This window comes from Astatotilapia calliptera, chromosome 8, assembly GCF_964374335.1.
Source record: "Astatotilapia calliptera chromosome 8, fAstCal68.1, whole genome shotgun sequence".
NCBI lineage: Eukaryota > Metazoa > Chordata > Actinopteri > Cichliformes > Cichlidae > Astatotilapia > Astatotilapia calliptera.
In genome coordinates this window covers 236,423-255,957 of record NC_137429.1, presented here as the reverse complement: position 1 = coordinate 255,957, position 19,535 = coordinate 236,423, and the positions used below count along the sequence as shown (strand labels likewise).

At 45.7% G+C, this 19,535-nt stretch overlaps 1 protein-coding gene and 1 long non-coding RNA gene across 5 annotated transcripts in view; one reads left to right on the top strand and one right to left on the bottom strand.

Annotated features, from left to right (window-relative positions):
• stxbp4 (syntaxin binding protein 4) overlaps window positions 1-19,535 on the bottom strand; it is a 65,973-nt gene that overhangs the window by 28,212 nt on the left and 18,226 nt on the right. For 3 of the 4 annotated variants that reach the window (XM_080305763.1, XM_080305765.1, XM_080305764.1), the window contains exons 5-16: window positions 17,904-17,978; window positions 13,086-13,171; window positions 12,317-12,470; window positions 9,403-9,535; window positions 8,979-9,085; window positions 8,370-8,595; window positions 7,890-7,974; window positions 6,196-6,275; window positions 5,700-5,796; window positions 4,724-4,848; window positions 3,630-3,719; window positions 3,469-3,534 (exon numbers count right to left, since the gene is read on the bottom strand). In XM_080305763.1, the coding sequence (XP_080161889.1) occupies window positions 3,469-3,534; window positions 3,630-3,719; window positions 4,724-4,848; window positions 5,700-5,796; window positions 6,196-6,275; window positions 7,890-7,974; window positions 8,370-8,595; window positions 8,979-9,085; window positions 9,403-9,535; window positions 12,317-12,470; window positions 13,086-13,171; window positions 17,904-17,978 (1,324 nt within the window). The remainder of the gene's footprint in view (window positions 1-3,468; window positions 3,535-3,629; window positions 3,720-4,723; window positions 4,849-5,699; window positions 5,797-6,195; window positions 6,276-7,889; window positions 7,975-8,369; window positions 8,596-8,978; window positions 9,086-9,402; window positions 9,536-12,316; window positions 12,471-13,085; window positions 13,172-17,903; window positions 17,979-19,535) is intronic. The other variant, XM_026177788.2, reaches the window with a different exon arrangement.
• LOC145430540 (uncharacterized) lies at window positions 3,308-4,248 on the top strand. Its single transcript, XR_013911122.1, has 2 exons — window positions 3,308-3,786; window positions 3,897-4,248. It is a non-coding gene; the product is annotated as an uncharacterized LOC145430540 (long non-coding RNA).

Here is a 19,535-nt window from a genome sequence, read left to right as displayed (position 1 = left end):
GTAAACAAAAGACCGCTCCCGTTCTATAGCTTCGGGACCTGCTAAGTTGAGCAATATGTAGGCTTGTGTGCGCGCTGGCTTGTCAGAGTGTGCCGCCGCTATAAAAATGTCATACTCTTGCTCAAAAATGCGCCAATTTTCAGCAACATTACCATCGAAAACAAGCGGGTCGGGCCTCCTGAATCCTTCCGCCATGTTGTCTGCAGTCCGGATACAAAAAACGCACCCACAAAATAGACTTGAGACGGGGAAAAAAAAAAACACCGTCAACTACGAAGTACGTGTTCCGTCGCTTCTGACACCATGTTGTATGTTCACCAGTATGATAATGATGAAGCAGTAATCTCAGTTAACGTGGTTTTATTAACCAGCACAGCAGCAGAGAACTTACATGCTTGGATTCAATAACGGAATGGCGCCTATACCACTCAAAACATACACACACCTACACGGAGGTACGGCAAGCGGATTAGGACAAAATACCAAACTAACAGCAGGTTATCTACACCGGGTTTCAAAAATGGCAGTTTTGATTTTCATGAACGAGATGCTCTCATGACTTATTGTGGTAAACCGAGGAAAGTCAGTCCGAGTAGGGGAGACATGGGGACATTGAGTCTGAATGGACCGTGGTCAGCACCTACACTACTGAAGCTGCTGCACTGCTCTACGGCTACAAGGAGGTTGGTGCCTGTCATGGTGGTAACCCCCTCACAGGTGAGGGGAACGGCTGAAGAAGAAGCACTATCCCGCTGGGATACCCTGTGGGACTTTGGAGGCAGCCAATAGGTGCCAGCATGGCTGTGGACGTTTTAGGGCTGTAATGGTTGACACGCCTCTACAATATTGTGTGGAGATCAGGAGTGGTACCTCTGGATTGGCAGGCTGGGGTGGTGATCTTTAAGAAGTGGGACTGGAGGGTGTGTTCCATCTATAGGGGGATCACACACTTCTTTACCTGCCACTCCTTCAGTATATGAATAGTTACCTAAAATGAAACAACAGTGATAACTTTAAACTTTGTCACAACTGCAAAGGTCACGTACATCGACTTAATTCAGCACATTACCTTCACACAGGAGCTTCCAGGACTGAAATATAAACCCAACGTGGAATTACTCAAAAAAACTGCAGTTCCTCTGATGGCCACTTGAGTCTCCAACAACCCAGAGAGCAAGTGTCGGTCCACGCTCACTTTTATATATGGTCCAAATAACAACATTATTACTGCCAAAAGGCTAACGAGACCAAAACCAGTGGGTGATGTCATGGTGACTACATCCATCTTTTATATACAGGCCATGCTTCACTCGCTGCCCTCATCATAAAGAACATAATTACTGGGTTTTCTTTACATGAAACCACGGTCCACGGGCAGGGTGACAACATCGCTGTGCATGAATGTCCTCGTTTAATAATGGAGTCCAACAGGAATGCAAGTCTTTTCTTTACTTTGTGCCTCTGGAGGACATCATTTACTGTAATTTGTGCTGCACAGTAGCGCGACACGCTGTCCAACAACACAGCACAAGTGTGACCATCAGAGCAGAGTGGCTCAGAACTGGGACACACTGGCTGGTAAAATTAGACTCCTGGATGGTTTCCAGTGTAGAGTGTCCACTAAGTGTGGAGATGAGGTGTGAGTGTGTCTGTGTGTGTGTCTGTGTGTGTGTGGTGTATGGTTTGGTAACTAATGGATCCCAGCGTGAGCTCTCTTCCCTCCAGCTGTGGCTTCAGGGGGGCCCGAGGGGCTCTGAGAGCCCCCCCCCCCCCGTCTTAAAGGCTGACTTCCATCTCTAATGAAGGAGCATGTCAGCCCGCTCTCCTCCGCCCGCCTGCTCGCTCCCCAGAAAAGGCAGCATAATGGAAGAAAAATCCCTCGCGCGCGGCGGAACAAAAGAGCAGCGGCCGGTCCCGCTTCTACCCAGACCAAAGGTTTTTGTGCTCCCTGAGAAACAACACTCACATTTGCACCGACGGCTGCTTCCTGCTTTGTTTGACTGTTATGTAATAATAACATAACTTCTCCATCTCGAAGCTGGAGGCTGCGCTGAAAGCTGTGGCAGAGCCGTTAAAATGCCACGCTCAGACAAAGGATATTAAAAGCACTTCAGCTTATTCAGGAGCACCAACGACTCACACCTCCAACGACTTTTACTGACAAGCAAACACAGTTTCCGAAACAGGCGGAACCTGGATCAGATTATAATAATAACAATAATGATGTCCAGGTGATTTATCTGCATGCAAACACAGTGTGAGTGTGGAAGGCTAAGTGACTCCAGCCTGGAAACCTGATCAAATCCTCCCTCAGACGATTAAAGGCTGTCAGCTTAATTCAGCTGTGCAGGTTTGTTAAATATGCAGGCAGCGCTGAAGCTGACAGTCGTGATCTGCGCCCTGATGTGACTGCAGGCAGCCAGGACATGTCTGAGCAGCTAACGTTGCTTAAAACCTGCTTTTATACCAGGACAGATGACAGAGACGCAAAGTAGACTTCAGAATATTTTAAAGTGTTCTTAGAGTTTGTGAGTTGATGCAGTGCCTCTGCACCTCAGGTGCACACTGAAGTGGTACTGCATTCCTTCTGATGGTCAGCAGGGGGCGTTTCCCCTGGATGTTCATTAGCATGGTCAAAGTTTCTAATAATGAAGCCACTGGATGAACAGACTGCTCTGACACTCAGTTCCACACAGTGTTTTTACTCTTTTAACTGTATGATGTCATAGATGGGAGATATCCCAGGACCCACCCATTAGCGTTTTGTTCACAATGGGCGGGGCTAAAATAACCTGTTTCAGACAGAGGATGAACTGAGGGCCTGCACCAAGGCCCAGAATCACATAAGGAATGATTATTATGAACTGTGTGTCATGCAAAGCTGCTCTGGCAGAGTCCAAGAAGAAAAAGGTTTCACTATGAAAAAGCAAAGAATAGAAAAAGTCCAATGTCTGCAAACCTGCCAACACTCGGCGAGAAGCTAAAGGCGCGACTGCAGAGCAGGAAGTGAACGCTCAGCTCTGCATCCTCCTCATTTCTGCTCCTTGGGTCTGAAACTCAGGTAAGGAAACGCCCCACCGGCCTTTGTTGTTATGGTGCACTTGTCGGCTAAATGTAGATATTGATTGATTTATGCAACCGAGCGGGAGCGAGAGAGGCCGAGACCCTTCAGCTCTGAATCACAACAAACACAATGTGGGGAGGAGGAGGAGGAGGAGCTATTCTAGAGCCCAAAATAAAAACAGATTCACCACGGGGCTCACAGTCCTCCCACACTCTTTATCATCACACCTGCAGGTCGGTTTGTGTGTGTGTGTATGAAGGGCTCCACCTGCTGATCACACCTCGTCTCACACACACTCCTGACTCCAGCATCCACCACAGCCACTGACCAACACATGACCTGTGTATGACTTCCTGTTTTCACACACGTGCGCAGGTCGGATGAGTGCAGCAGGCGTGACTCACCTGTTTGACCTTGCTGAGCTCCTCCTCCATCTGATGGTGGACTCTCTGAGACTCGACCAGCTGCTCCTGCAGATCAGAACCGACACTTTAGAATATTTACTGAAGCCCACTTTTCTTTGGATATGATTGAATTCTACAAAATGACTCAGGCGTGAGTCTACCTGCAGCCTCTTGATCTCCCTCAGAGCCTCGATGTGCTCCTTCCTGAGCCGCTCCATCTCCTCCAGGTCCTCTGAGTCCGACAGTGACGGCTGCACAAACACACAAACACATCAGAAACATCTGCGACAGAGAACGATTCGTTAGCATCTCGTTAGCGTGAGTGTCAGGCTGAAAGTGCCGTAAATGATGAAGAGCGAGTGAAAGCAGCACATTGAGGCTTGTGTGACGATGACCTGAACATTAATCACACCTGTATCCTCTCACAGGTGCAGCTGCTGCTGCTCTCAAGTCCACCGAACCTGTGTGACCCTGTGTGACCCCAGCACAGCTCTGCTGATAGGACCCTCCTGTTCAATGGCAGCGTCCACAGTGGAGTGGACGTGGAGTCATCACGTGCTCCTGTTCACTTAAACCTGGATGATCCTCAGTCTGATGAATCCAGGTGATCTCAGAAAACCACCGGAGGCAGCAGTGAGTCCCCATTGACTCCCATATTAAAACTTTACAGCAGTGTTTGTTCTGTTGGAGACTTTGGGAGCATTGTTAATGACATCATCTGATGACATCATCACTCATACTGTACTAACAGACGTATAAATAAAGCGACTGCTCACCATGTCCACGTTTTTATTTTGCTTATAACCAGCAAAGTAAAACTGGAGCTTAAAGGTCACTTTTTTATTCTAATAAACAATAAAATGAAAAGATAAAAATAAAGAAGCAGAATCGATCCCGTTAGAAACGCCGCACAGGCAGCATCATTCCCACCTACACCTTCTCCAGGTGTTCCCTGCTCTGTTGCTGTGACCGCCTCCACCATCTCCGTGCTGTGACTGACACTGATGACCCCCCCACACCCCCCACATACTTTAACATACTGTAATATTCTACAAACACTGTCTGCACTGCAAAACTGAAAACTGTGTTAGTACTCTGTTGTGCGTTTCCTGAAGGCTGCATATACGTGCATACATACAGGATGAGTCACTCAGCATCTTTTCTATGAGTTTAAAGTAAATTACAGTTAAAAGTTGTTTATATAGTTCAGTAACTGTGTGACATCAGGCGTGTGCGCTGTGCTGCACGCTCCTACCCTCGGGTCGCTGGGCGACTCCAGCAAGCTGAACAGGTCGTCGGACGTGAAGCGAGACCCGGGCTGCGTGACGCCCAGCTCCTCCAGCTGAGGCTTGAACAGCTCCTTGATCAGGCTCTCGAAGTCTGGGAACAGAAAACAGACACGAGCGCTCAGCAGGAGGCAGAACGCCAACCCGAGCCTCTCTGAGGCCGAAGCAGCGACGAAACCTGCAGATCTGCGTCCTGCACTTGACTTTCATCTTCAACGCTGCCGCGCCACATCACCAAGCCTCCTTTAAACTGTGCAAACGGTGAATGAAAACACAATATGGATAATCTCTGAGCACAGTCAGCCATGTGACCACACCTTCTGTTTTTATTCTACGAACAGTGAGATTAATGGATCCCCTCTGTGTGTGATGGTGACGACCTGGCGGCTGCTCAGAAGAATTCAGTTCAAACAGCTGCTCCAACAGCAGCAACAGTTTCTACGTTTCAACTCTGATGTCCAGCAGCAGACAAAGACATTTTATTCTTTCTACTGAAGCTCTCTGCTTTTCCTTCACTTTTTCAAACAGTGCAGTAAAACCCACAAAGCAGAATAAAAGCTCTGAGTTAACGCAAGTGAGCAGAAAGTGTGCAAAGCTCGAGTCGCTGCGACGTCAGAAGAATCGAGTCCCAGTTTCCCAGGTGAAACCGCCGAGGGCACAAAGGAGGGAAGGAGGCGAGTAAAGCCGAACGCAGGAGAAACAAAACTCCAGCTAAAAACATCCAACAAGGACACAGCAGGAAACCTCCTGACTGCTGGAGACCAACATGGTCCAAACACAGCAGCACAGTCATCAGTTTACCTCAGAGCTGCGCTTAAAACCTTCAATCATGAAAAGAAACAAGAGCTAAATACAAATAAAAGTACATGATGTCCTGCACAGGTGTGAGGATGAGGGACACCTGCAGGAGGACAGCCACAGGTGAGCTGAGCGATGATGTCTTACCTGTGAAGGCCACCGTCCCAGCCGGATCAGCTCGCAGTCTGGACCGGAGCGTCTGCCGCTGAGTGTCGGAGGGCTTCAGGCCAATCAGCTCCAGAGCCTGGACACAACCACACACACAGATCGATACACAGCTCACATGGTGCAAACACACACTGACAAACAGCCGCTGACCAATGAGAAGAGAGTATCGGCTCATGAATTGGTTCAGCTGACACTGTTGTGTCGTGATGAAGTACACAAACACATTTTGTGTTTTGTTTGGATTTGGGAACAAAAAGGTTTTTCCTCGGTTCCCATGAAGCTGAATGATGTTCGTGGCGTTCCCGTCAGCGTGCAGGGAAATCATCACCTCATGCTGTCGCACTGAGGACTCGATAGTTTCTGTGCAGATTTACGTGTTTGGTTTTTTTCTTGCCTCCTGGTTGGTTCATCCTGCTGACTCTGCTGTTTCAACGTCAGCGTGAAGCGTTCAAAGGTGCGACTCACAAACACTCACCTGCTCCAACCTTTCTATCTTGAGGCGGCAGCTGTCGCTGAGGGAGCTCTTCCTCTGAGGAGGCTGACTGCTCGGAGACTCTGGAAGCAGAGGAACACACACGGTTACTGCAAAGACACAAAACAACTACAAACAACAAATGCTGATGAAACACACACACAGAAAACAGGGAGAGAATGACACGAAACACGTAACAGTCCACAAAGACACAAAAGAAAACTCAAAAACGGAATAAAAATACACAAAATATCCACAAATCAACTACAAAATGATGCAAAATGACCAGAAATTGTGACAGAGAGATGCAACAATCACAAAATGTTCAAAAATAATTACAAAAAATATTTAAATAAACAACATGAATGAACCATGAGGAGCCAACGAGTATAAGAATCACGTTTACCACCACATAACCACAAAACCAGGAAATTTGAATTTGAAACGATCGTGTAACACCATTCATCGATACAAATTTAAAGGTCGGTGCACTTAAACGAGGAGGTAACAATCTCAAAGAAATCATGAAGTCACTTTAAATATTGAAAGAATTAATGAGATAGTAAGTAAATGCAAGTTCTGCCTAAATTCTGTGTATTTTACAGGAAAACAGACACGAATTTAAATCACTTTTTATTCACTGTGCAGTTTCATGGTAATTTTGCAGAAAACCATCTTCCTGCATCTTGTTCTCTCTGTGCTGCAGCTGTTTGATGGAGCAGGTTTTATGTTCTGTTGTCCTTTTCTTTTAGTCTTACTCACGACTTACATTTGTTACAGTTTCATTATTTTTATCATGAATTATTTCCTGTATAAACCTTTAAACATTTGTAGGTAAATATAATGAAATTGTAATTGTAAATCAAATACATTTGAATTCTGTTCATTGCAGAGGAGTTATGCCTCCTTTATGCCAGAACACAACCCTCCTGTGTCTCTGCAGGTGTTACAGGTGTGTTAGCTCTGTGACCCTAGCAGCGTCTTCTTCAGCCTCAGACATCACCATGGAGACAGGTCGGACTGGTTTGCTGGGACAGCCTCAGGTCGTCCATCAGACAGAACATTTCCCACATGGACAAAGACCTCAGGCCTCCTCATGATCCCAATGATGCTCCGCACCTCTTCAGCCAGTCACAGGCCAGACCTCCACTTACCTCACTTCCTCCTGTGACAGGAGGACGCATCATCTGCCCCCCAACCCGCCTTCCAGACATTTATTAACAGCTCACGGTGGCTCGTCTGTGAACACACATTTGCCTGCATATGTTCACATTCTCCTGATTCTGCTGTACCATTTCCTGATGTTGCAGATTTAAGTACTGCGTGAAATTCAGGTCTAAGCTACTTTATGCAAATCAGAGCTGTTGAGTATCTGGAAACTCTTCCACTAGGGGGGATACTCCCACTAGGTTTAAATCTGGGACTCCCCACCATTTGACCTTAGAACTGAAGAAGCTTCTCGGATGAGAGGTGAAACGTCTTCAAGCAACTTAAAGAAGTCCAGACGCTTTTCTTTGCAAGCTCCTTTGACTACGATGACCTGGATGACTGAGAACCTTCACAGACAAACTCTTCCAAGTTCCTAAAACTACTGAAAAGCTGTGGTTTCCGTCCTGCATGGTGTTAAATGCTGTCACAAAGCTGCAGGTGAACAAAGTGAATAAACCACAGACGTTTCCTGAGCGGTGGATACGTACCGGGGTTCGTCTCAGGCAGGCTGTGACTCTCCGGAGGCGAGGACACACGTGTCTGCTCTGCTCTGCTCGGAGACACTCGCACCTGCTTTCACACATTAACATAGCATGTTAATGACTGTGTGTGTGTGTGTGTGTGTCAGATATGCTCACGTGTGACTCTGTTCTCACATTAAACTGACAGTTTAAATAAATGAAGTGACAACTAACACGTTGTCTGTAAATCTGTGCTCTCAGCTGTGGAGACGACACGTTTCTCCAGGCCGCGCTGAAGTACCTGCACAGACAGGCTATCGAAAACTGTCTAACAGACTCTTGTTAGTGCTGACTTTACACTCAGCGCCACCACCAGGCGGTTCTTTTGTTAAAGCGGTGCTGAGACGTCCTGCTTCCTCTCTAATCTAACTTTAAAGAAGGAGAGCTCAAATCTGTGTCCTGTGTTTGTACAAACTTTTATGAGGCTCTCAGAGTCCACGCCCTGACCTGGGTGACGTTGACTGATGGCAGAGTCTCGCTGGCAGGGTTTCGGCTGGAGGTGATCTTGGTAACCACGGCCGGCTGCTGAGGCACGGTGCCCAGGACCGGGCCCCTTATCTGGGGTCCACCCCCACCACCAGACCCCTGCAGGGAGATGGGGCTGTGGGGCCCGCTGCTGGAGCTGGAGGACGACCTCCGCCTGATGAAGGCAATCTCCACGGTCGGGTCGGGTCTAGAACACAAGATGAGTCTGAGTTAAACGTCTGGATTTAACACTTAGAGTCCCCCGAGAGCAGCAGTGCCCAGCCTTCTACCTTTCTACCTTTAAAACCTGCCTTCCAGCCAAGGCGGGTTTTAAAGGTAGAAAAGCCAAATGGCTGCTCTCGGGGGACTCTAAGTGTTAAGTGATCAGAGACGACCTTCAGTTTATGTTTCTATTCAGTTTTTATTATTTACTAATATTTTCTATCTTATGGTTTCTGAATAGTAAACGATGCTGTATCTTTGAAAAGCACCTGAAACAACAGCAGCACACGAACAGCTGTGTCTTTATGTCCTTGCTGTGTGCTATCCTGTCATTTGCACAATGTCTGTTCGGTATCAGGTGTGCCGTACCTGAGTTTGGTGCGTGTCAGGATGCCCCTGGCCTCCTCGTATGTCACTCCGATCAGCGACTCTTTGTTAATGGACACCAGCTGGTCCCCAACCTGCAGCCTGCCGTCCTGAAGCAGCACAGTCAGACAGGAGCAGTGAGACCGCGTGTTCAGCAGCATGCTCACATAAACACTATCAGTATAAGTTGGTATGATTATTATAGATGAGCATAACGCGAGTGCTGTAGTCTGGCCTTTTGCTGGCATGAAGTTGAGTCTGCTGAGGACTGACATGTCACCTTATCTGTTATCAACCCTGTGAATCTCCAGTGCATCATATCAGATGCATTTTTAGTGTCCGCTGTAGACACAGCGGGCTGCCCAGCGGGGTTCTCACTGAATCCAGAATGATCGGAATCAAACCACCGGACCACAAAGATGCTGACCTTCTGGCAGTCTCCTCCAGGCGCGATTTCCTGAATGAACACCATTGGTCCTTCGGGGCGGTTGGCTCCGCCCTTGATGATGAGCCCCAGGCCTGTTCCCTTGGCGACACATATCAACTGAATGACACTGTCACTGAGGACACAGAGAGAGAGGCGGCATGACAGAGAGATTAAAAAGCACGCTGTCATAATCTCTAACCCTCCTCCAGCTTCAAACTGCTGAAGAGGCTTTTCACTATTTTTAGTGGCTGCTGGTGTTTCCATGCAGCTGAATCATAGTTTATTATGTAACCGCCGTCCAATAACAAACTGCCTGGACTCCACTCAATGTACTCGTAGTTAAAGTACTGCAGATTGATTATGGATGTCAGTACTGCGCTCTACTAACATGTTAACAGTGTTGGGGAGTAACGGAATACATGTGCCGCCGTTACGTATTTAAAATACAAAATATGAGTAACTGTATTCCGTTACAGTTACCGTTTTAAAAGGTGGTATTCAGAATACAGTTACTTTGTTGAAATAAATGGATTACACTGCGGTACTTTCCTGTTTCATTTTGTCACGGGTCAGGACTGTTTGGGTTTTGTTTGACAGCTACGTTCTGTTGTTCCAGGCGGCAGCGTTACGGTTGCCATGGTTACAGGGCGACGCTCTCTCTCTCTCTCTGCGACTGTGTGTTTCAAATTCAAATTCAAATTCAAATTTTATTTGTCACGTACACAGTCATACACAGTACGATATGTAGTGAGAGAGCGCCTTTTCGTTGTTGTTGTTGTGCTAAGCTAACAGGCAGAATGCTACAAGCATAGCTCTAAAGAATGTAGCATCATGGGCAGTGTAGTCCGTGCTGCTGGGAGAATGGACTGCCATACACGTTATGGGTCTGTGAGCGCGAGGAGGGAGAAAAAGGGGAGTGGAAAGGTACGAGTTGTCATCGAGGAAAAACGGGAGCTGGAAGCATGTAAATATAATAATAACCACTGCAGCCAAGAAGAGTGCCTGACGAGCCCAGTTGTAAGTAAGCTATTAATGTCACGGTTCTGGGTCCGTTGGACCCAGTATTTTGAGTTTATTATGTTTTGGTTCACTTTTGCATCATGGATTATTCTTTGTTTCTCTGGTACTTTGTGTTTCAGTTATCTTGGTGTTTTGGATTGTTTCTCATTCTCTTGTTGTGATGTTTATTATTATTATTATCATTATTAGAGTTTCATGTTTCTATTATCCATGTTTTAGGAATGGTGGTTTCATGTATAGTTCAGTTCCATGTTTCATTTTCTGTCTCTGTGTTGAGTCCATGTCTCTGAGTTGTGATTCATGTTTCCTGTTTTATTGTGAAAGTCTTTGTCTTATGTTAGTGTGTGCAGCTTTGTTCCCCATGTCTCGTTAGCCCTGATCTCTCCCAGCTGTGTCTCCCTTCTGTGGCCCATTTCCTCATTACTACCCTGTGTATTTAAGCCCTGTGTTTTCCCATGCCCAGTGTCGCGTCGTACCCACAGATTATGCCTGTGTGTCCTTGGGCTCAGTGTTCCATCCTCACTTCATGTTTGTTTTCCTGCCAGCAATAAAGCTGAGGTTTTTTGAGTTACATTCCATTTTCCGAGTCCTGCATTTGGATCCTCATCTCTGCCTGCCCGCACACAGAGCCCTGACAATTAAGACTCGACTGTGCACCGCGTTCGTGTTTTCCTCCGAAACAATAAGCTCCGTTGGAGCAGCCTTTCAATGCCTCTCTCTGTCTCTCGTAAGAAAAGTTGACCCAGACAACAAAGTAAAGCTATTTTTCGGCTACGAGCCGACAGGGACCCCGCCGTATTAGTCAGAGGTCCCTTTACTACAGTTCGGAGTCGCGGACCTTCAGTAACAGTAATAAATCACACAGCAATAGTACATTCACGTTGTTGTAAAAAGCATGATAATATATTAAGTAATCCAAAGTATTCAGAATACGTTACTGTCATTGAGTAACGTAACGGAATACGTTACAGAATACATTTTGGGGCATGTATTCTGTAATGGAATACATTTTAAAAGTAACCTTCCCAACACTGCATGTTATAACTACAGCTAACCAGCCTGTAATGCTCAGGCTGGAACATTAAACTGATATATACCATCATGAGTCCATAATATGATCTAGGCTCCATCATCACGAGTACTTGAATAGATCTGGATGCTGACTCTGCTGTCCTGTTACTTAGTTTGGATGAGTTTTGCTCTGGTCTGACAGCACGTCGCTGTTTCTACTTTAACACTTTTTTATTTCTGTCTTTATGAGTGTCGTGCTTCCTGTTTTATTTTGATAGTCCCTTTCCTGTGTGCAGTGTATCTAGTTTTGCTTCCCCCTGTGTCGTTAGGTCTCATTTGTCCCACCTGTTCATGTCCTCTCGTTGTCCTGCTTGTGTTTCCTCGTTAACCATCATGTTCCCTCTCTGTGTGCTGTGCATGTCTCCTCGTGGTTCCAGGTTTTCTTGTTCCTAGTTTCTTAGCGTTTTTCTAGTTTTGTTTTTGTATTCAACCTTTTTCTCCAGTGATTAAAGCTCCGCTATCAGTTTAGCTTTCGCCCGAGTCCTCGTCCTGCTGCCACGCAGCGCTACATGACAGATGTGACACAGGGGCAGCGTGTAAAGAAGGTGGCGTGTAAAGTGGCAAAGAAAGGACTTCACAGCTTAACAGCTGTGTTGGTTTCATTAAAAACTCTGAATAAATCAGCTGGAAAGTTGAAATTACTCATGAAGACTCACTGCAGGACGGGTTTAGCTCTCTATGCGTTTTTATGTCTCTGAGACTATTTGTATTTTAATAATAAATATAAAACAGCCAATCAGAATCTGTGTCGAATGTTTTCTGGTTTACAGGGAAGTGAAGGCATCACCGTGAGAGGGAGTTATTTCTGTTCTTTAGATCCTACCTGAAGGCGTGCACAGGTGTGTGCATGGCGTAGGCGGGGTTAGCGGGGTAAGGGGCGGTGTGGGTGTAGGCCGTGACCCCCTCTTTAGGACTGAGGAGCTGGGGGCTCTCTGACCGGGAGGAGGAGGAGGAGGAGGCCGTGTCCGTCAGCTTCCCTTTAAAGAAACGAGAAGAAGAATGAAGAGAGGTGAGCAGGAAGACGTGGGAGAGAGAGAAGAAATGTAATGGCGGAGGGAGGCGGAGGACGATGGGATGCGGCGGGATGGAGAAAAACTGGAACACAGGATCAATTTAGTGACTCAGGACTGAAACTTTGTACTTTGTGAGGACCAGACTAACATGAGAGGACTTTATTTTAGAAAGTAACAGGATTTTTAGAGTGTGAAGATATTTTTGGAAAATGTGGACATTTTTGAGAAGTGGTGATGTTTTTGGAAAGTCGCAACACCTTTGTAAAACTATTATTTTTACTTTTTCGAGAACTTGGGGACATTTTTGGGTCAGAACATATTTAGTGAGGATGTTTTGTCCGCAGTTCTGCGACACGCAGACATGGAAATGAAAAATTAAACTTGTAATGGACTCTTTTAAAAGGACTGTTAGTTTTGGAAAGTGACCACAAAGCGATTTTGTCACATGCTGTGAATTTCCAGGCATTTGAGCTGTTGGAGTACCGTCGTGTCTATCGTCGTCATGTCTTCAGAGGGCTGTCTGAGGGTTCGGTTTGTCCTGGATCGAATGTTCATGTCGAACGTGATGGTGGGTTTTACCTGTGGACAGCTGCGTGGGAGAGATTCGTCCTGAAGCCGTGATGTGGTTGGAGCTGTACTTCTCCATCAGCTCAGCGAACTCCCTCCTGAAGGACACATGAACACATCACAGCGCCCTGTTTCAGATTCACTTCTCAAAGACCCTCGTCATAACCTCAAACCCAGTCCTTGTGGTGAAACTGAAGGAATTAAGGACATTTCTGTCCAAGACTTTAATTCACATGTAAAAAACATAAAAGAACTGCTAATAACTGCTAAACCAGTATGGATGTCTATGCAGTTTATTTCACAGGCCTGGATTTAAAATATCCATCTGTCATTAGTTCATGAACAGTTTTTCTTAAGCTGCAGATTCCAGGAAGAAAAATGAATGTCTTGATTGGACGATAAGCGAGAACTCGGACAGCGTCGGACTTTCCTGGAAATCTGAAGAAAAGCACTCAATGATGATTGTTGGAGGCTGTGAGCCGACATACATTAAAGATGTGCTTCATTTAAATGATGTTCCTGCTGCGTGCTCAATGAGCTGCAGTTCAAAGACATCGTTTCCAAAGGGAAAGCACTTTGGAAACATGGCGGCCTGCGCTGGACGGCGTTCAGCACTGAGGCGTTTGAGGAGAGCGAGCTGTGAGATCTGTGAGAGTTTGTCTCCCTCACATGGACACCGAGGAAACCGGATGTCAGTCTCACTCAAACCATCAGCCATCACGGTCTGATCCGATCAGCTGTTAATGCCTTTTAAATGGGATCTGCACGATCATTGAGAAAAACCATTCAGAGATCAGATGTCTGTGGTTCCATCCACCCTCAGCTTACATTCAAACAGCTGCTGGAAAAACTGGAATTCTTGAATTATCTTAACCCCCCAACAGAAAACGTAAAGCCAGAAGTCTAAACTGCAGCCGTCCACCGTTTCCTTTTACACCACTAACCAATCACATCAGAGATCACCTGGAGGCAAACCTGGAATCAAAAGACAGAAAGCATTTCATGAATCAGCAGGTCGACGCTTCACCCTGATGTGACGACGGAGCACAGAACAGCGTTTGTATCTGTGAGAGCTTCAGTGGAGACCAGGATCAAGCTCTAAATTAAATGTATTTGAAGGATGAGGTCAAACGTAGAGTGTCAGGCAAAGCAACCAGGAAGTATCACGTAAAGGTCAGAGACCAGGACGCCATCGTGAAGACCTGAAGATCATAAAAACGCTTCCTCACCCTCAATAAACACAAATCAATGATTCAGAGTGAAAATCAACTGAAATGTAGGAAAGACATTTATTCATTAAAATAAGAAAAATGTGCTCGGAATAAACTTAATGTATGCAAATCAAATTTCATTTGAGCAGACTCCATTAAATGTAACAGTTTACTGTGTAATTATTATAATATGGAAAATATAATTGTAAGGTAGTCAAAGTCCGCGTTTTTGGGCAGTTTTATTTTGAGTGTAAAGGCGGAGATGAAGCAGAAATACCGACGCTGGAATGAAACATGAGAAGAAACAGTGACAGGAAATAGTCACGTGTGTGTGGAGGAAAACTAAGAAAATGAGGAGGTCGAGGAACAACGGAAACGTGAAACCCAGAAGCCGCAAGTTCCCATCAGGATTGGAACCAGCTCCAGGACCAGCTCGTGAACAGCCAGCCTGCAGTGGGACAGCTTAAAGACCTTGACCAGGAAGTGAAGTGAACGACTCTGAGCTAGCGTTTAGATTCTTCTGTGGGGGTGGGGGGGTTGGACGATGGGGTGGGCATGGACTGCAAAAACAGAGACCTAAATGGCTGTAGCTCAGGAGGTAGAACAGGTCACATACTGATTGGAAGGTCGGTCGTTCGATCCCAGGCTCCTCCAGTCTGAATGCCAAGTATCCTTGGGCAAGATACTGACCCCAAGATGCTCTTCGATGCATCCATCAGAGTGTGAATGTAGTTAGAAAGCAATAAGTGCCCAGAAAGTGCTTGTGAGAATGGCTGCGATTGGGTGCATGTGGTTTAGAGCACTTTGAGTACTCTGGGAAAGTAGAAAAGCACTATATAAGAATCAGTCCATTCACCACTCACTCAAAACATGGAAGAAAGAGAAAAACTCATCAGATCAGTGATCGATTTTTAAACGTGTCCTCGAACCACCCGAGGATCCGCCCCCCAACCGTCTGCAGCAGCTTAAAAATAATCTTCCACAATATTCCCTCCAATTCAAGCCTCCATCAATGAGCTTAAACTCCATGCTTGTTTTTCTGGTTTTCTCCATCCACCCCCCTTCCCTGCCCCCGCCTGATTGCATCACGGCGTCCTCAGCAGGAACCGTGTGGCTGCAGATAATCATCATCATTAGTTTTAGGTGTGAAACAAACGTCGGCAACATTGGAGCTGTGAGGCGAGTATACACACACACACAGGTTTCGTAACAATAGGGATGAGAATGTGCCAGAGGTGGGACGACCTTTCGTCTGCAGTCACAACAACACGTCACTTCCTGACAGCTGCTGTAAGCTGCTGATCTCTTTGTTGTTCTTTAAATCAGCTTCTGTTCCTCTGCGGACTCTGACCCGCCCCCGTGGCCTCTGTGCTAATTTAAAATGAACGTGTGGTGACCCGAGACTGAGGTCAGCTTTATGTAAAAGCAGCTTGCAGAGTTATTAGCAGTGCGTATTTGTCATTTATAGATGTTGCTGTTAATCTGTGAAATACTAAACACAAATCATTTATAGTTTTATTTTAACACCAATCTGTCCCCATAGATTAGCTGTATTAAGCCAATCGTACACAGCAGAGGTGTCCAACTGGCTGTGAGGAGGCGGAGCCTGCAACATTGTCGACCTCTGAGCTCGACCTCAACACTGATGATTTTAAAGCGACTGCGCAGGACGTCCACAGTGACTGCAATCTCAGACAAATCAGCAAATGTCTGCAAATACCTGCAACCAATCTGAGTCAGTCTGCAACAGGAGACGCAGCTCACCTGTGTTCTGGTTGTAAGGTGCAGCTCCTGTTAAAGTGTTCCAGTTAAATCCTGCAGCACCATGTCACTATTTCTGTTTGACCTTTGAATTGTTGTTTCAAACCTGCGTGCTTCTGGCTGGACTCAGAATGTAAGGAGGTACATGTGTGTGTAATGTGACAACTTTTCCATTGTCACATTACAGCCACAAACATGAATCAATTTCATTGGAATTCCACGTGAAAGACCAACACAAAGTGGTGTACATGTGAGAAGTGGAACAAAAATCATTCACGATTCCAAACATTTTTTACAAATAAATAACTGCAAAGTGGGGTACATAACATTCCTCTGTTAGCCAAAATTAGCATCCCTTTACTATGACTGTGAACTGCGGATACAACTTTATAACTAAACTAGCTAGTTAGCTAATTCTCCAGCTCTAATTAAGTTGCATTGTTAAAAAAAGCCATCAGCACATCAAAGAGCCACCTTACCATCACCTACTGGATTTACAAGGCTCCTTTTCAGAGTCCTGCTATTAGCATTTTCTATTTTGGTTCATTTTAATTAGTGCTGTCAGCGTTAATCTCGTTAAAATGACATTAACGCCATAACTGTATTAACGCGGCAAACCTCCATTAATGAGCTGCCGCGGATCGCCCTGTGCGTGGGGCTGGATGGCGTCAACGTGCTAACGTGGGCAAACTCATTGATACTGTGCACGTCAGATTAACGCTGACAGCACTAATTTTTATATAAATTGCTCCTGCAGCTAACACTAGCAGGCTTGGCTGGAAAAATGTGTAATACACTGAACTACTTCTCCACAAAGCAACAGCACCTGTCACTCAAATAGGCCACGCCCCTAATGATGCAAACTTTAAACCTATAAACAGTCGAGCTATTAAAACAGGTTATAACCATGTTTATTTCTTCTGTAAAGGTTAACAGTCTATGAGGTCTAACTCGCTGCTGGAGCCTCTGCTGGACGTCAGAGGAACTGCAGTGTTAGTGACATTTTTCATGTTTGACCCTTGAAGTGAATCCAGTTCATGAAAACAAATAAAACCTATATCGTGCTTTCACAGACTGACGGTACAGTTTCATGACGCAACTGTCTCCCCACAGAGACAGCAGGATGTCACCGAGGGGGTCTGATACCCGGTCATGTCTCTGTGCTGAGCAGCTGCAGCTCTTTCCCAGAGCAGAGACCCTGTGGACAGACAGCCCCGTGTCCCTATTGTGTCAAGCTGTGTTTGAGCTGACGTGAAAAAGCACAGGGGCCAGCAGAGTGCCAGGTCAGTTTACCTCACACATCACCTCACAGCTCGCTCCAAGGACGAATCAAACCACTGACGAGCCTCGTTTCCAGGAGCACGGAAAGCTGAAATCCCATCCTTGGAGCTGCAGAACGTCAGCGTCGTCTCAGTGGGAATAAAAGCAGATTCCATCTTTATGAAGAGCCTCTTTAGAAAAAGCTTAAAACCCGACTTTTCCTCCACTCACACTGAACGAGGGAGCGTAAGAAGCTTAAATGCTCCATTCAGTCATTAAAATGTGACTGGAGAAGTGTCTGCACACCTGAACTTGTGACCCTGAACACTTTCAGGCTCACTTGTCTGTCCACCCACTGCAGGAACATAACCCCGACTGTCAGCATCAACCCCCCGGCCTGGCAGTCACCCCTGCAGCTCAGCTCAGATGTTCTGTTCTAAGATGACTTTCAATCAGCTGCTCTGCTGATCACAGATCATCACCATCAGACAAACCGAGTTCGTCCTCAGATAACCTCAGAAAACATGCTCAGCTCAGCCAGACTGAGAAAAAGCAGTAAAATCAGAGGGATAATGTCAGAATAAAAGCACCTCCTTACCTGGATTCCTCATCTCTGGCGATCAGCAGGGACATGTGATTGGAGACCGAGGCCGTCCTTAAGATCTCCACCGCCCTATCAGGGAGCAGAATCGAGCAGTAAACATTACCAGCGTGTGATGGAAGATAAAGAGTCCATGTGTGAAACTCAAGGACATCTCTGCCTGGTGGAAACGTCCTCTGTGGACCTATTGGACAAATAGACTGCAGTACCACCGACAGCCACTAGATGCTGACAGCAACTGACTCGAGCCCAAAAGTCTTTGCTCCTACTTAAAAGTTCAAAAGAACTTTAGTATCCGTCGTGTGGCCGATGATCGATAGCTGTGATTGTCGTTCCATCTACGACTTTCGAGCCTCTGTTTAAAGAATGAAACTGATTTTTAAGTTTAACTGGAACTGTGATACTTGGTTATCATCAGTGTTTATGACGTTGGTGTCTCCAGCTAATAAAAACCATACTTCAGCAGGTAGTACCATCCAGTGTCAGTTTTGACCAGTAAGTTTCATCATCATTTTTTCTGATGAAAACAAGATGATAACAAAATAAAATCTAATCACAAGGACACAAACTGTGATGAATCAACAGTCTGTCAACGAATAAATATGAGATGAAAATATTCTGGAGAGACAAGATCCAATCAAAACTGATTCAGCTGAGCAGAAAGGCGGGACGAGTTTGGAAGTTATCCAATGAGAAGTAATCTCCTGGTGCGACGAGGTTAGACCTGCATTTAGACTTCAGTCGCCGGAATCAACTTTAGATTTAGTCAGCTATAATCAAAGTTTGCTCTCAGAATGAACACTCGGGCTGCAGTTTAAATTATCTGCAGTGTTTACATGTGAAGGTGAGGCTATTGTCTGTCATAGACAAAAATCAGGAACAGGAAACTGCTGCGTTTAGCGGTCGTGCTAAACATGACATAAAAAACCCGAAATAGAAAACTTCCTGTTTTCCTTATTTCCTGCACATTAACTGCAGTTTCTCCCTTAAAAAACAGCAGGGAGTGTTTCTATAGGTCACCTGTTTAAATTGCACTAAGGCTTGTAGTTGCATCATTAGGGGTGTGGCCTCTTTGAGTGAAGGGTGGATGGTGACACAGGCGGCTGTAGCTGGTAGCTGTCTGCTAGCTTCACCTGAACTGGACCTCTGGACCGTGTTTGTGCTGTCGGAGCCTTTTTAATGACATCATATGACCACTAATGGGGCTGCTGTGAGGTCACTGTATTAACAGCTTTGGTGCAGTACATGTTTATTTTGATGTTAGCAAGATTAGCAAGTATCTGTGTCTATGCTCCCATACACTAACTCAGGTTCAAAAGGGAGTTTTTCCTTCCCACTGTCTCCAAGTTCTTGCTAATAGGAGGTCATGTGATTGTTGGTGTTGCTTTCTCTGTATTATTGTCTTAATAAGTCTTATTTTATAGTCTTAATTTCTTAATTTATAAACTAAAGAGCATTGAGGCGACTGGTGTTGTAAATTGTTGCTATATGAATAAAACTGAACTGAATTAGATAAAGTAGCTGATAATACTCCACCCTCTTGTCCAAATATGGTCATTTTTACTCAAAAATGCCAACATGTTGATGACCTTAAAGCAGATGTTGAGGCTGCAAAATTTCACGTGCAGC